Source organism: Mugil cephalus, chromosome 4 (assembly GCF_022458985.1).
Source record: "Mugil cephalus isolate CIBA_MC_2020 chromosome 4, CIBA_Mcephalus_1.1, whole genome shotgun sequence".
In the NCBI taxonomy this organism is placed as follows: domain Eukaryota; kingdom Metazoa; phylum Chordata; class Actinopteri; order Mugiliformes; family Mugilidae; genus Mugil; species Mugil cephalus.
Window position 1 is genome coordinate 11,198,011 of NC_061773.1, and position 17,340 is coordinate 11,215,350.

The following is a 17,340-nucleotide window of genomic DNA, read 5'->3' on the forward strand; positions in this document are numbered from 1 at the left end:
CGTTTTAGTCCAGACACAGGCGATGTCACAGCAGACTTTAGATCAATTCAACTCAAGATGTTATGAAAAGCCATTTTTAATAATAGACATAGAAAATCTTAAATGACAAAACTAACTAAAATATTAGACAAGAATCTTCTTATGAAGTATAAATGGTTAAAATAAATATTCATTTGAGTTGTTTAGATTGACCGCTGACTGAAAATCAGATATAAAAAGAGCATGGAGACAAAACAACACAGTGGCATTAGACCGAAGATGATGGCAGCTGCTTATACGTGTTCTACTTTCCAGGCTTGTTTTCTTTCCAGTAGGTTGATAAAAAAAGAAAGAAATCTTCTGTACAAAGTGCATTAGTTATACTGCATCTTGATGAAGTCCCATGAAATGTCCATGGCTTACATTTTAATGTGGAAAAAACTGATCCACGTCTCAGGAATTGATGTTTGTAGTGAGAACATCTGTTTGATCATTACGAAAAGCAAGCATCACTTGAAAGGATATACTATATATTGAAATGATGGCACTTGTCTATACGTGTGGTTTATATACAGATTAGCTTTTGGTAGAAAAGGAGCAGGAGTGAGTCATTAAAGTGGCAGCATCTGGAAGCCAGATTCAGAAATTACTGAGCTCTCCTGAATGTCTCATAACTTTTCTTGTCCATCTCACGTGTCATATGGTCCCCATCACCATATGGAGAGAGAGTGAAAGACATCTGCCAGAAGACAATGTCCATCACTGAGTTCAGCTGTGTAGCAGGTTTGCTTAGTCTTTAATAAACACAGAGCCAGCTGCACAGCGCACACCCAAACACCAGAAGCATCAGCTGTGCCAGACTTGCACTCCCACTGGCTGCTAACTGTACTTGCTTAAATGCGTGATTAAAATTGGAGTGGGAGGGGTGTAGGCCACCCCCGGTGCAATGCACCATGGGAGCCTGAAAAGAAGTGGCTCGCCTCAGAGGTCGGTCGGGGCTGGACCCTTCGGTTGGCCTCTCGCCAATGAACAGCAGCGGGTGCTTCCTGTGATCCGTCTCTGCCTTGAAGAGCTCGTACTCCTTATGTGGCAGCTTGATGCCCAGCACGGTGCACCCGTCTGTGGGAGTCAAATCCTGCTCCAGCCCGACCTCCCACCCTCCTGCCCGACCACACTTTCCTGGCCTTGTGCTGTTCAGCAGCTTGGCCGTGGGCTCATCCAGGGCTGTGACTCTGACCTGGGTAACCTTGAAGACAAACTCGAAAGCTCCTGAGAGTTTGGCCGAGGGGTTTCCCTGAGCGTAGTGGCCTGAGGCTCTCAGGGTGAACGTGGGCTGGGTGCAGGTGGGGTCGGAATAGTGTCTGTAGATGCCCTCCCAGGCGTGCTGGTCAGGGTCAAAGGTGAAGTCCCGGGTGAGGAAGAGGACAGTGGGCCGGGTTTCACACCGCTGGCTGACCCAGCGACCAGAGAGAGACAGCGGGACTGCAGGACTGTGGGGCAGGACAGGGGGACGGTGCTCTGAGGAGCGGTACACCAGTGCACACACGGAGCAGGGGTGGTTGTGATGCTGCAAGAAGAGAGAGAGACATTCGGTTTTTTATCTGCTTGTTTGACTGATTACTACATAATCTTTTAATTATGGTTTAGACTTTAGTTGCAGTGATGTACAGTTGTACTTCAGGACAGTGAAATCATAATTTTGGCTCTTTTTATGATCACCTTGATTTAGTAAATAAAACTGCACTGTAAGTCTCACCATGGCGTTCTGCAGTGGCTGCTGGTAGCCTGTGGGCCTGTACTGAGTCCTCTGGGTCCAGTCAGTGTGGATATCCCCCAGGAGCAGCTCCTGGACCTGCCCTCCGTGGCTGTGGTGCTGCGTCTCCACCCGTACCAGACCCATCTCCATCATGGAGAAGCCCAGCGCTGTCAGACATCCCCTCCCTGCGCGGGTGTTGTACAGCTCATACAGCTTTCCCGGCACAGCTCGACCCAGGCTCAGACCCACGCAGGACGGGGGCAGCCTGGAGGTCAGCCTCTGCTTGGCTGCCAGGCTGTGGACAACAATGCCCACCTTGCTCAGGTGGTGCTCGGCCTCGGTGCCCCCGCGGGTGATCCAGGAGGCCTGGCGCAGGCGAATCTTCCCTCTGATCATCAGGGAGTAGGCCGGGTCCTCGCAGCCGCTGTCGGAGTAGTAGTGCTGCAGGGCCTGGAAGTGTCGGCTGGAGTGGAAGGTGTAGGAGCGAGTGAGAAACTCTGGACCAGGACGAACTTCACATCTAAAGGAGAGAAGTGAAAGAGTTCATTTTAGGACAAGCCTTAAAATTTGTCAGAGAAAGTATCAAATCTATTCCAAGATGTAATGTAGCTTTCTTTTTCTTTTTAAACAATTGTAGTTAGTAGTTATATTCTAGCAGAGGCAAAGCACACACATGGATATGTCTAAGGATAACTGATAAACAGTGATAGTGAACCAAAACGCTAAAGCTGTGGGCTGGAACCAAAACAATGAGAAGAAAGACACAAAAATGGTCAACTGAGCTGAGTTTTTTTCTACTTGCAGATACCTGTTACTTGTACTAAAGACGACCATATTTCTTTTAAAACATTGTCCCTCGTTGTTGCCACTGCTACAACGAAGAAAACAAACCTTGTTGACACCCAAGTGCCGTCCAGTCTTGGCGGGACGTCTGCTGTGATTTTCACTCTGTCCTGCAGGTGACGGTACTGACAGTGGGACTCCCACTGCAGACTCTCACTGAGGTTGGAGGAAGAGCTGAAGGAAACTGCAGGCACCTCCCAAAGTTTACTCCCCGTCCCGACCACAAACACAGCTGCATAGAGAACACAGAATAATGTCATAATTATCCAATCAGTTTAAAATCAGACGCTTTATTAAGTGTTGTACAGGTTTCGGGGTGTATGTATGAGATAAGAGATGATACTCAATTCTGGTCGACTGTAAGCTGCTTCATGGTATAATGCAGTTAAAGTGACCGTGAAATGAGCGGCTGGTCTGCGCTATAGGATCCATACATCAGAAGTTTGGCTTCAGTGCACACAGGTTTGGCTTGTCACTCCAATCAGCTTGCAGCTGCAGCACACTGGACTCGGTTTTGGGTTTGCTCAGAGGCAGGACGTGTGACTGGAAGTGACTGTTTGTGATCACCTTACATGCATACACTTTGCATGTATGCATTTCTGTCACCGAGGTACCGGTGGGTCACTGACAGCAGCAGGCAAATGGAGCCAAACACATCTGGTGATAATACGATTTTTAAAATCCCACTAATGATAAGGAATGTTCTTGCACGAGTTTTCCCAAACACTGACGGTTAAACCAAATAAAAGCATTATTCACTCCGTAACATTTATTGATCTGACATGTGCACATCTGCAACGTGTCTGTTATTAATCATAACTGCATTTTCGGCTAAATCCACCCATTATTGAGCAGAGATGTGTGTCGACACAACAAGGCTGAGCACGTCGGTCTGGTTTCGGCCAGGAAAAAGGCGAGAGGATTTTCTGATTGCACCCTCATGATTGCAACATGAAGAAATCCAGTGGGGTCTGTCTGATAAATGTGTGCATTTTTGTGTGTTTCTCCCCTGAAAACAAACGTCAAAAGGAAAAGTGGAAGAATTCCCACAGATCCCTTAACTGTTTGCTTCTTTTCTTCTTGTGCTGGTTTTATTCTTTGTGGTATTATTATCATGTTACAGTTTTGTCTGCATTAAACTAAATACAAATTAAAAAAACAGTGAGAATGAAATATGTTGGTAGCCATATTGTGTTACCCTTGAACAGAGCCATGCTAGCTGCTTATGCTAATGCTAGTTTATGTAAGCATGAGAGCGGTGCCAGTCTTCTCATCTGACTCTCTCCAGTTAGCGTATTTATGAAAGTATCAAACCTCTGCTTTGTGTCTGCAAATCATCTGCTTAATTTCTTTCTATTTACATCAAGTTAAAGCCAGTAACGAATATAATCTGTCTCCTTTGTAGAGCAGTTTTAAATCATTCTTCCCATGGTGAAGACAGGGTTGTCAGGAATCTGCATTTATGTAATAAATGTAATTTACTTAATAACAGTAACTTTAAGGACACCAAATACATGGTTCACCAAGGCCTTTTGATTAAAGGCACCTGTACATGTCCCTTAAAAAAAGAGTTAACACTCACAATGCAAGAGGAAAAGGTTGAAACTGGACTGGTCGGCTAACATAGATGTATTATACAAAAAAGGTCAGAGCGACTTCTATTTCCTTAGAAGACTAAAATCATTTCACATCTGCCAGACCACCTCTTCTGTGCTGTGGTGTGCTGGGGAGGCAGCATTAAGAAGAAGGGAAACTCATGGCTGCATAAACTGATGCAGAGGGTGGACTCTGTGGTAGGGGTAGAGCTGGGGTCCCTGACATCAGTGGCAGAGGATTTTAGACCAGAGACCTTGAACAAACTCCGGCCCACCATGAACAATGTCCACCACCTTCTACACGACACCAAGGTTCAATCAGTTACTACTTTGGCAAAGTGAAGGTCCAAAAAATGTGCTGAAGTGCTGGGATGCGCATAAAGTAAGTGCAATAGGTTATTTTATTTATGTGCTGACAGAATGAACAGAGAGAACAGATCAGTGCTCTTGCCAAAGAACTGAAAAATTCTTCTCCTTTTATTTATTTATTTTTTTCAATGCACAAATGCACAGCTGAGTTTTTAAATTAAGGGAGTCAAAAAAGTAAACGTCCTCCTTCCAAAGCTCATTAACTCTCACATACTTTCTCCCACGTTCTGAAATCTTCCTGTGGTAAGCATGTTTCACTTTTCTCTCATTTGACCTGTTAAGCTGGTAGCCTGTCAATAGTGGACGCATCGACTGTGAAGGACCACAGGTCAGTTTGTTCTCTCATGGCTGAGGACAATGAAGCTGAAGGAAAATGAATGGAAAGTGCACGATGTTGGTTTTTCTGTAAAAGGCTCCAAGTTGGCAGCCGACTGACCGATCGGCGTTTATTAACCTTGTTAGTGTCAGATGGAGGATATTTTCTGTTCCCTTCCCTCCTGGAATCCTTCCCACATGGCAGGCCGCAACCACAGACATGTGTGCAGCAAAAATCAATTTCCCAGCGTTTCTCCACCTGATGCACACACACGGACACACACACACACACACACACACACACACACACACACACACACACACACACACACACACACACACATGCATCATGTGAAGTTTGGGCTGTTTGAACTGCGGAGTCACGGACCACAAAGCCACATTTGAGCTCAGAGCACATTTCTCCCACTTCCAGCAGTCTGTCAATTTCTTGATAAGATTAATACGTATTTTTTGCGATCACAGGCGTGGAAGCATGTTTGCAATTTTCCCTGCGCGATGATGTGTTTGTTTACGCGGCGTGTCACTGTAGCTGGCGAGGGAACGCGGTCAGTCGGACCCAGCTGCACTCCCCCAGGAGAGCTCGGAGCAGAAATACTAATCAGGATTAATTAATTTCCACTGCTCCTTGCAAGTCATCCAATGGGCCTGTTTTGCGTTATCCAACCTTTGTAGCCGCATGCAACATATTGCCTAAGTGTTTACTCTCACACACGCACATTGAATAGACGCAGGGGCAAGAGTCACTGGGTCTGCCATATTTGAATTTCTGTTCTTGCCAAAGCATTTCTATAGAGTGTTCCTTGGGGTCACTTGTCATTCATCCCCATTCACTCTCTTAGATCTCTTTCCAGTTGGGCATATGGTTGCGTTTACTAAAAGGGTGCTCATAAAGGCAGAGCTTAGTAAAACAAAATTGCTCATCGCTGGGTTTTAAGTATTCTTCTACAGTCGAGCCTATTCCAACCACAATTGAGGTGATGTTGTAATACATATGATAACATCCAATCCCCACCTCAATTTGGAGGAGACAGGGGACTGTTTTAGTTGATTCACTTCCTACACAGGCAGTCAGATATCGTTAGTTTTTCCCTGAAATGCATCACTTTGATTTGTTTTTCTCTGTTGGCCCTAAAACACCCCACTCGTGCAAGTCTGCACCTCTGTGTATCTTCCAAAAGCAGGTTTCATACATTTCTACGAGTAAAACTCACTTCATGGCCGACCTCTAATAGTTCAGTTTTCAGGATTTTCAGATGAGGAACATAGGTTTGCCCGGTTAAAAATGCTTTTATAATTGTGACTCGGAAGGTTTCAAACATCATAGTTCATTATAGAATATGTGACATTGCTCGGTTTTTCAGAATGGTAATTGCAGCCTAAAGCAATTATTGAACAATATACCTTGGCTCACTAGATTACAACGAGCATGTTTATGGATGTTGTATATATGTTAACAGCTTTTTATTGATTCGTTCAATTTTGGATGAGGTGGACTGTTCGAAATCAGCTTTGAAAAGTTCTAATTTCAAATCTTTTTTTCTACATGTATGATTTGGACGGCACAGCGGCTCTGTGGTTAGCGCTGATCCCGGTCTGGGTTCAAGTCCTCCTCGGGCCTTTCTACGTGGAGTTTGCATGTTCTCCCAGTGTCCGCGTGGGTTTTCTCAGGGTACTCCGGTTTCCTCCCACCTCCCAAGACATTCTTATTAGGCTAATTGGTGACCCTACATTGCCCCTATGTGTGAGTGTGAATGGTTGTTTGTCTCCGTGTTGGCCCTGTGGTAGACTGGAGACCTGTCCAGGGTGTACCCCAGGCCTCTCGCCTGATGACAGCTGGGAAAGGCTCCAGCAACCACCACGACCTGAGTGAGGATAAGTGGTGGTAGAAGATGAGTCATAGTCTGTGAGTCTTGCAGCTTAAGAAATTTGGATGATTTAGTTATTTTCCCACATGTTGAGCATCATTAAATTCATATTTTTAGATTTGGCTGGACGAGACAAGTTTGATGTTTTGAGGATTCAAGAAAAGGACATTGAAGGGGTTGAATGCATACAATGCAACAACAACAGGGGAAGCTTTTTGGCTAACTTTACATCCTCCATTTTTCAGAATGGGGCACAACTGAAGCGTTCACAGGTTTTCAATAAAGGCTAGAGCCCAGGCTTAGTTCATTTCACTCATGTAGACCAGGAGTACTGATACACAGATTGACAGGGGGTGACAGCAGTGACATAATTTTGCAGCTGCACTCAGTCTCATTCATTTAATTGTTAAACCCATAGCTGAACAACACACCACATATCCTGACCTACAAGCAGGAGAGGACACCCCGTCCTCCTCCCCCTCCTCCCCCTGCTGTCCTCATGCAGTATCACAGTTCTCCCACTAGGGGTCAGTGCAGCAGCCTGCGAGCTGCGTGTGGTCTGGAAGGTCAGTCTGTCATCACCGCCAACACAGCCACTGGCCTTCACTTCATCTTCACTGATGACCGGCCAAAGTAATCTCCCTGTCTTTGAGCTCGTATATTCAACGAGTTTCCACACACAGATGCATGCATCCACCAATACACACTGCACACATTGATTTCCAGCACACTGCAGAAGGGACACATTTATAAAAGACCTCCAGGCGGTTCCCTGTTTGTTTGTTTGCATCAGTGATTACGGTTTGGCAGCCTTCGCTCTCCTCTCTCACGTCTCATCCACTGAGCCACAGTCCAAATACAGTTTTATGTACGCCTTTATTTGGAGCCATCCTGCACAAACAAGAACCAGACCCAGGCACTTTTGATTCAAGGCTTGTGGGGAATCAAACGCTTGATGTTGAGGTTAGACTCGCACCTCATTCATTACATTAGAGAGAAAAAGAGAAGTCTTTGTCTCCTTTCATAGCTGCTTCTGTTGAGATTTTGTGGAGGCAGCTGAGGTGAAAGAAAATGTTGGTGGTGCACAAGACCAATCCTAGTTTCCTACTTTTTTTTTTTTTTTTTTACAGTATGTCTACTCTGGAGCCTTGTAAACTCACTTCCTCATCACTCTTTGCCTCAGGGCTGCAGCACAAACCCCTCTAAACTGTCCCTGAAGTGGCCGTGCCCTTCTGGCCCTTCTCCCTCCTCTCTATGATTACCGCCCCCCTCCCTCCCACCCCTCGACCCGCTGATGAAAAAGCTGTGATGTTTACGGCTCATTTCTCCTGGATGGATTTCAGATTCCTCCCCTCCTTTTTTTTTTGCCTTTGTTTCTCTTTTTTTTTTCCCCTCTCTTACTCCGTGTCAGTCAGTGGTTGATGAGGTGAATGGTCAGGAGGAAGAGGGGTGGAGGTGGGAGCGGGGTGAGGCTTCTTCTTCGTGCCGTGGAATGACAAGATTAGTGAGGTGCATGTGTGCTTCTTGTCTCGGCGCAGAGACATTTAATGCTACGGTAGCCCAGAGATCCCCCTTCATTCCACATATTTAGGTGATTGCTGCACATTATTCACAGTTCACAGCTGTTTTTTTCGGGCTCTCTGTGACGCTGAGCTGTCATCCAGGTTTTGGGTTAAGTGTAATAAGTCGGTGGTTGTCTTTTTATTTTGCTCGTCACATCCTTATATATCTTTAAATGCTGCACAATGAGCCGCAAAGAGTGCTTCAAAAGTTAATTTAAAAGCTGAAAACGTGTGTTTTTATGCGTGATATGTCATGCATTTTGACTAATTGTCAAAACCGCTTTAACAGTTTTAACTTTTCAGAAGCTTTTCATGCAGGATTTATAATTCATAGTCATTCTGTTTGATTTATACTCTGTTTATTATGCCACTACAACACTAGTCTGCAGTTAGTCACTTGTGGTCAGTATTTCTGTGTATTTCAAACAATGATGTTTGGAAGTGAATGGCTCATGATGGAACTGAAGCTAAAAAAAATGTTGAACACTTAACTTTTATTGTAATCAGCGTAACGCACAAAGGACTTTTGAATAGATGGTTTGAAGGAGGCACTTTAAGTAGAGGTGGCTTATGGGACCGCTGGGAGACATGGAGAGACCCACGCCTGCTGTTGCGATGTCGAGTTTCATTTCTAGGGAGGTGCACGTCAAGGAACGACATAAGGTTACGTAGGTCTGACACCGAACCATAAATCTGGCTTCACCCAACAGCAAAGTCTATTACTCATGTTATACAACTTTAATTTAATGTTGTGTGCCGGTACCCAGCCTGTAGCTAAGGAGCTAACCCTAACCACTTTTCTCTGCATGGAGCTAATAAATCTCACAGCAGTAGAAATTAATATTCCTCTAACAATTATTGCTTACTTTTCTTTGGTGGCCACTAAATTCACACAACCCCTCTCTTTTCAAACCAGTTCCTGCACAGGCTGACATGACATTTTGAAAGGGAACAACACCCCTGTGCACATAAGCAAACAAACTGAAAAAAAGTTACTGGGCCGCAAACTAAAATCTGCATTAATTTATTTATTATTTTTAATGATGGTGAAGGATGAAGCATGCCCGTGACATGCTACTGCTTTCAAATACTTCATCACATAATCTATTTTTTAATAATATTGTACTGTCTCACACACCCACAGTCGTTGCACACGATTTTGCGAGAAGACAGCGCATACATTGTAAGTATTGTATTTATAATTGCAGTCCCTGCACTGTAAGTGATTAATTGTGGCCCAACACATTCAGGGGCTGAGAGACGAACGGCTCGCAGAGTAAAACGTATTCAGCCGAGGCCTTGTAGCAGCAGTGCTCTGCCTCGCTCTGCACCCTTGTCACCAAAGTCAGGCGAAGGTCAGGTTGATTTAGATGTTTTTCAGAGAACATGAGGTCCGTCGTGTTATTCTAACCCCGAGTCCCCCTTTCCTTATTTGTGCTTTAACCCCAGCATGTGATAGCAGCCTTGCAGGCCAGGAGTACCCCTCTGTCCCCGGGGCAGCGCAAGGACGACCACTGTTGTCTTTTCATCACAGCGTAAGCGTCTTAATCCAGAGGCCTCGTTTATTTGGACAAGGGATCCACGGGGGTTTGCCCAGCGGACGCTGCTGCCAGCTCCACTGCGGTTAGTGGACTCTGGCTCCTGTGCAAAAAAGCAACAACAACAACACTCGTGCACATTGTTCCGCTGAATAAAACAGCCGGCACCTCAAGCCAACACGTCCACTTCCAGCACTCCACCATTTCTCGAGAAGTTCTACTGTTATTAAAACTTGTGGAGGCACGTTATAGTCACTATCAGACTGTTAAGGATTCTTAATTGTAACAGCACCTGACATTCATGCGCTGTCTCTTCTTGTTGGACGGAGGAGATGCGGATAGTGGAGAAGAGAAATTGATGGTCCGTTGATGCTTTGGAGAGGAGATTATATCAGTTACACCTTGATTTATAATTTTGGTTTGGAGATGGTTGTGGAGATCTGTGCCATGGCTGTTTAACATGTTTGTTCAGTTTTAATTTGGAACAAGAAGGTTTCGACTGAACAGAGATGATTTAGGGAGAGATCATAAAATATTTCCCATCCAGTTCTGCCCAGTTCAGGTCTTAATTCAAGAAATTAATTTATCTCCAGACCCAGAAAAGTGAACAAAAAAATAAATAAATAAATAAAAAACTTTTAGAAACGCAAAGCAACTGAGAAAAACTAAATCAACGTTCGACTTTCTCAACTTTTTTTTTTCTTGTATGAAATGGGAATTTTCCTCCCTCATAATTACTTTCAATATCCCTCCGCATATATATTTTATATTCCAAAACAATTTCACTTTAATGTGACCGGCCCTTGAAATTAATTCCAAATCTGTTGCCTGCGCCGCTTGATCTGTCTGGAGCCCAGCCCTGCCTGTCTCCTCTGCTCAACTTGAGTGGTGAAGAAGAAAACACTTCACAGAATCCAGTCCACCAGTGAAGCAGCGAGGGATGGAGGGAGTGGAGTGGAGTGGAGTGGTCGGTGGGGTGGGGCGGTGCTGGTGCTGAGTCGCTGGATGGTGATTAGAACCGGACAGTTTCCTTGTCTTTTCTGCCTCTCGGCGCCCGTCACCCTAACCAGCCTTGATGGCCCAAATGCCGCGCTCCCCTGATCGAGGCCGCGGCGGCTGGATGCTCAGCTCTGCACAGCAGCAGCCCGCGCTCGGGTCAGTAATGGCTGTCTCCTGTTATTCTAACCATTAACATAATGGCAACATTAGTTCCAGGGCCACGCTCTCCTGCTCCTAGGGAACCATTGTTTAAAGGCACCAGCCGGAGCCCGTCTCTTTCAAAGACTCCTCCAGTGACCACAGATCCAGCGCTTTGAAGACACACAGACGAGGAGTGCGGGGACACAGACCGGCTATTCATAAGTCAGCATAGGTGTTTTTTTAACTTCTCCAAGTGGTGATCCGCGTGTTGACCTTTGTGAATCATTCGAATTGTGACAAATCACATAATGACTTCCTTGTAATTTTGACTTTGTCTGCTTTAATCTCTTCCTTTTTGTCCCTGTGTCTTGCCATGTGTTCACTAAGCTAAATCCCCAAGCTGTTCTGCTGATTTCTCACATGAGAGAGTGTTTATCTCTTGTTTTCATAGTGAAAAGGGCTTTGGATCACTTGTGGAAATCTTTTAAGATTTAAGATTACACTCAAGCAGTAAATACACTGTAACCTTTTCACCAAAGAACTTTAGGAACTAACAGCTTAAAAGTTGACAAAGAGTTGACAAGTCTGAACTTTTTCCTCCACGCTTCCATCGAGACCTTAATGAGAGTGTGTCTCATTAAGGTCCCAATGGAACATCTGGGCTGTTCTGCACCAATCTGCAGAAGTCATTGCCTGGACTCACCTTGCCAGAGCCACAGCAGCCAGACTCCCCTCAACAGGTGACTGAAACGTCCGCTTGACATGTTTCCTGCTTGCGCGCTCTTCATTCACACACCGCGCTCGGAAAACAAAGTTTGATCCGTGGGAAATCCAAAACGCTGATAGGAGGCTCCTGTCAACAAGAGACGATCACGTAGGACACCACCATGACAAGAGCTCATATATGAAGAGTCCAGTAATCCTTCAGATTTAGAAACTCTGCTCTCCAATTTGTCCTCTTCTCCTCCACTTTTTCTTCTTCTTCTTCTATCTCCACTTTTTGGCTTCCATGTTCTGATAGAAAAAGTCCTCAGTTGAAACCATTCGCTCATGCAACTTCTCCACACTGGTGCTTTCTTTCAGCTGACGAGAGAGAGTGTAAATGCTCTTTCCTTCTCTCTCTCTCTCTCTCTCCTTCTCTCTCTGTGTCTCTCTGTCTTCACCACCCCTCTGTCTCAATCACACACCGCTGCCTCACTACTGTGCAGCACTGAGGATCTGTTCCACCCGATGCATGTGCGGCAGCGAGTGCGTGCGTGCATGGGAGCATGTGTGTGCACCCCTGTCTGGCTCTTATAGTCTTGAGCTGAGAGGAGGGAGCCGGGAGAAAGAGAGAGAGAGAGGGAGAGAGAGGGAGAGAGAGGGAGAGATGGAGGGAGGGCAGAGACAGAGAAAGTTTCGGCATGTACGTGTGTGCAGGAGGGGGTGTGAGTTTCTTCAGGCTGCAGAGTCCGAGCAGCTTTTAGAGCAAGGTGCAAAAGGGCATCGGTGAAAAGGAGCCAACGCTTCAACCACAACGTAGTAAAAAGAGTTGTGCGTCACTTGAAGTATTTATTACTCAAACTGTACCTCTTGTGGTGTTTTATCACTTTATTTATTCATTATTATTATTATTGTCATTTTAATAGTTTTGTTTTAATCACCTTGAATCCAGATTTTGAGAGACTCATCTCAGATTTCTACCTCCGCCCAAAGAACTTGGAGCTGGATGGTGATTTCACTTTTTGCGATTTGTTTCTCGTGTCAAGTGTTCGGCTACACGTGTTGCTAAATAACATACCACAGTAATGGTGTGATGTTGCTCACAGGGCGGCGTAAGTGATTCCTATTCGATAATTAGCAAATAAATTCCAGTTTTTGATGACGGCCGCTACATGAAAAAGTAACTGGACAAGAGAATGTTGTGTTATGTTTCCAGTACTTATGAAATCATTTCTGACCTGCGGAGCTGCGTATTACTCATCTGTGGTCCTGACTTCATGGTTGATCGAGGTTATATAAATAAAATTTAATTGAATAAGAAAAAAACAACTTGACTCTTTACTTGGATTCTAATTAAATGTTAAAATTACACAAACGTACGCACATAACTTTTTTCTGACATGTGTATAGCAGGTTTTGCCCACTTTGAAGCATCAAATCTGCCGGATATATAACAAACTTTATTGACAAAACTAAAATCATTCAATAGAAGGAGACGACAAAGACGGAGCCACGTTGTTAATACCGCGGCCTTTTTATTTTTACTTGTAGGGAGAACTGGATGATTTGCTACCTCCCTCCTGGAAACTCGTAACATCACCTAATGTTTACCTGGTGTGTAGCAAGTAAGTGCAGAAAGAAAGTGTTTATTCCAACCAGGGTATAAACTGTAAAAGTGTTTACATGTTATCAGGAGCCAGCAGATTCTGATCAGTCCAACCTGTTACAAATGAGGTGTTTACAGGAGGCATTTTTGTTCTGATAGTAATATTAATAATTTATTTATTTATTCCTCTTGGGGAATTTCTGCTCTGTATTTAACCCACACGGCAGCATGCACACTTGGAGCAGTCCCCAGAAGAAAGTGGCATTGAGCTGTCAGGATGGAACCTGAAGATCTTCAGTCTAAACTAATCGTTAGTGTGGATGTAAATGTAACCACTGATCATCTAAAAGTATCTGAACCACAATTTCAACCATCAAACTAAATCACAAAACGACAAATCCTCCCTTCGAGGAGGAAGCAGCATTCAGAGCAGTAACGGCCCGCTTGGCTTGGCTTGGTTTCTCCCCTGCTTATGCTTTCTTCATTGATGAGCAATTGGTGTCAGGTGCACTCAGTCACCTGTTGCGGGAGGGGGAGACATGCAGCGTCTGAAAACGTACACTAGGGAGAACGCACATAAAAGAAATGTGCAGACACACTCAGCTGCTTTGGTAGAGGTTAGATTGTTGGAGTTTGATCCTTCAGACATCATGTTATGTGTAGTTAGAAGGCTGATGCATTCAACTGGATTCGTTCTGCAAGTGCCTCTGCTTGTCAGACGAAATTTATGTCTATTCCTACATGTGTTAAATAGAGATGAAGTCATTTTTTTTGTTTTTTCATTTTTTCCAAGTAACTTGCCTGACAGCGTATCTCCATAGCATCCAGCTTTCTTAGGGTTCCCTCTTTGAATAGCGTTACAGTTGGAAAAAATCCTCTCATTCTACAGTCTGACGGTATTTTGTCAGGCCGTTCCAGCTGTTAATTGCAGCTGTGTGATGTTTTCATTATGAGTCAAATATTCGAGCCTGAGAATGTTTTTAGGGACCGCACCAGAGAATCTCGTGGAAATGTTTGATCTGCGATTTAAAATAAAGAACGGTTGGTGTTGAAGAATTTTTTTTTTTTTTGGGAGGTGCAACACGAGTTTGTGTTGGAGTATCGGGAACATGTCGAAATGGTCCAGTTACTGCGGATGATCCACAGACCTCGCCGTGGAAGGTTTTTACTGGAGCTACGTTCTACCAAAGAAAACCATCTCAATGAAAACTGTTGACAGTGAGGTTTGTGGATTATTACTGAGAGTAATGGGACCGTTCTGGGAAAAGATGCTTCTTTGAAAGTTTTCATAATTACACATTTTTTTAAGAGAAACCTATACATTAATTTCAGTTTTCTTAACAGAATCTCCAAAACCTTTGCACATAAAATCCAAACTATCCACGTGTTCAGATGATGCTATAGGTACGTTGATAAATGTAGATATGGTTTCTATTTTGGAGTGAACTGACCCTTTAAACTGAGCTCTCTCTCAGTTTAAAGGGAGCTGTACATGCCGAAACTCCCATCACACTCCATTAGAAAGGCGCATGCACGCACAGACGCTGCAGTCACACTGATTCACAGGCTCGGCTCAAACATGTGGTCTCACTGAGCTGTTGACACTGTTGACCACGGCAGAGGTAAAGAAGGGTTTCAAAAAGCCTGCCAAGCAAGAGTTGGCAGCACATCTACGACGGGCGGGCTGACCGGAGCCCTGGCACGCAGTCAGCGCTGCATACACTCCTGACATTACACACATACATACGCTGCCAATGGTCAGCGCAAGTGGATGGAATTATTTTACTGTCGGTGCAGTGTTTTATATGGCAGGTTTGTAATGAAGCATCTAGCTTATGTTAACGTTTCTGGGCCAGTTGTCAGTCGGCCTAAACGTTTTCTTCCTGAGCCTTTTCTCAGAGTCTTTATCCCATCTTCTCGGGGGTCATGAAATAAAACGTTAACGGTTTAATCAAGGCGCTAAGGTTCCTCTCACTCTGTGTCTTTGATCGTGACAGTGCGCAGGGAGAAACTCGAGACACTGTGAGAACTTTTGTCAAACTTACTGCAGACAAAATAGGTTCACAGATCAACAACCCGCTTAAGCTGTAACACATTATTAATTTGGTAGTTTTGGACACCACTGAAACCAGCCTGAAATTTCCCCACCCACAAAATTTTAGTGAGTGAATCTTGGTCTGGAATTGCTCTGTTTAGAATTAATAATGCGAAGCTCTGCCGGTCCAATCAAATATTTTTGGCGGGCTAAGAGCAACCGCAACACGGCCATACGCGTCATCCGAGCGCCATTGAATTTGATTTATTTTCAGTGAAATTATTTTTTTTCTCTGAATGAGTTGAAACACAAATGGTGTGTTACCAGACCCTCATTCTCATAAGAAAGGTGTAATTGGCTCCACTTGTTGATTTACATGTTCTTTTTGTAAAAACTTGATACAAAACAGCTGCAAACTGTGTTCAGGCGCACTGGTCTGGTTTCCTTGTTATGTTCTGGTAGTAAACGCTTCTGCTGTTTCACTTAAGGGCCACAAAATTGGGAAATTAAAAGCGCAGATATATTTTCTGCGACAGAGGAGCATGAAAAGTGACAATAACAACATATTTTATGGCTTCTAAACTGAAATCACCGCATTAAATATTAACCGTCCAGGTGAAGCGTCGACGTGATTGATGTGTGAGCCCGTGGTTGGTTTTTAGCATCTGGGTTTTTAAGGTACTTAAAGGTGAGAAAGAGACGAAAAGATTGAAAAAAAAAAAAGAGTCATCTTATTCGCTGCCTGTCTGACTGCTCCTTGTGTTTGCTAACCATAACCCTACAAAATGAGCCTACAAAAGTTGTGTCTTAATAAACAGGAATTGTCCTTTTATGCTTGAAAATAACAATCTCCTTCTCGGGCTACTTTTTTTGTTTGGATGTTCTCATCCTGGCTGCCGGGCGTCACAGTTATTATTTCGGGAGAGCGTAATCTGATTGTTGATCAGTGCCTCTGGCTAAAGTGTTAACTTGCTGTGACAGACCCCACAGAGAGTGGAGAGGTGGAGGGTGGTGGGGGGGTGGGACAAGATGCTGCTGATCTCTGATCCCTGATCTGACAGCTGGCTCCCTCATGAGGACACAGCCTGGGGTGTCAGCAGCTTTGATCCACTCAGGGTCCTCTCAGGAATGCACACACACACACACACACACACACACACACACACACACACATACACACATGCACACAAACACACACGGACGGCACTGCAGCACAGATGTTTATGTAAATGCGCGCTTTCACAATTTTTCAATCTCAACCACACTCCCTTTTTTCCTTTCCTCTCTCTAAAACTCAAACCCATACATCCACCCACACAAACACACACACACACACACACACACACACACACACACACACACACACAATCACGCACACACACTCAGGTCTGCTGGCACACAAATACAGGAGCTGGCACGAGCTGCCAAAGAACACACGGTATTTTTTTTATAATCAAATAATTTCTCAATTTTGAAACTTACACCCCAACGCCAAGCATAAGCTATCAACTATGGTGGGCTATGTGTGTGGTGCGTGTGTTGGCTTGGGCACGTGTCCTATACCTCAACACACTCCACCATACACTTGAATAATCGTGCACGCACGGGCTTTAAAGTGGGTTCATTCATGCTGGTCATTTTGCATTCGGACGGTTGCTGGTCCCTCTGCGAGCTCTCAGCGCCCTCGGTGGGGATGAAAATCAATGCGCATTCAACAAATAATGAACTCCACTTTCTCACTCTGCTCCCTTTTGTCTCTTTTCTTCACGTCTCCTCTTTGTTCTGTCGAGGATAATGGGAGAGAAAGGTGAAAAGAGGAGAAAAAAGGGTGAGTCAGACTCATGATCGTCGCTAATGTATGTGCATAAATCTGTCTGCTTCTGAAAGGACTGATTCGCAATTAATTCTGAGTAAATTAAGGCTCTTTTCCAATATGTAAACCAGCAGAAAAAGGTTGCGTCCCCGAAGAACTCAAACGTTTTGAAGCTCAGTGCGGGGGCTCTGCTCATCGCCA

The 17,340-nt window shown here is 44.5% G+C and overlaps 1 protein-coding gene across 1 annotated transcript; it reads right to left on the minus strand.

The window, feature by feature from the left end:
- Window positions 1-58: 58 nt before the first annotated feature.
- On the minus strand, window positions 59-12,270 carry apcdd1l (adenomatosis polyposis coli down-regulated 1-like). Its single transcript, XM_047584229.1, has 4 exons — window positions 11,687-12,270; window positions 2,627-2,810; window positions 1,736-2,255; window positions 59-1,546 (listed from the first exon to the last, which is right to left on the minus strand). Exons 1-4 carry the CDS (start codon window positions 11,769-11,771, stop codon window positions 776-778), a joined length of 1,560 nt encoding a protein of 519 aa, XP_047440185.1. The 5' UTR covers window positions 11,772-12,270; the 3' UTR covers window positions 59-775.
- Between the last annotated feature and the right edge of the window lie 5,070 nt (window positions 12,271-17,340).

What these genes read in the sequence shown, in the direction of transcription:
- apcdd1l (XM_047584229.1), bottom strand. Translation starts at nt 11,771, where the DNA reads ATGAAGAGCGCGCAAGCAGGAAACATGTCAAGCGGACGTTTCAGTCAC. An exon ending in GCTGCTGTGGCTCTGGCAAG is followed by an intron (nt 2,811 to 11,686) that starts GTGAGTCCAGGC and finishes TTCTCTATGCAG; the next exon opens with CTGTGTTTGTGGTCGGGACG. An exon ending in GGCACTTGGGTGTCAACAAG is followed by an intron (nt 2,256 to 2,626) that starts GTTTGTTTTCTT and finishes TCTCTCCTTTAG; the next exon opens with ATGTGAAGTTCGTCCTGGTC.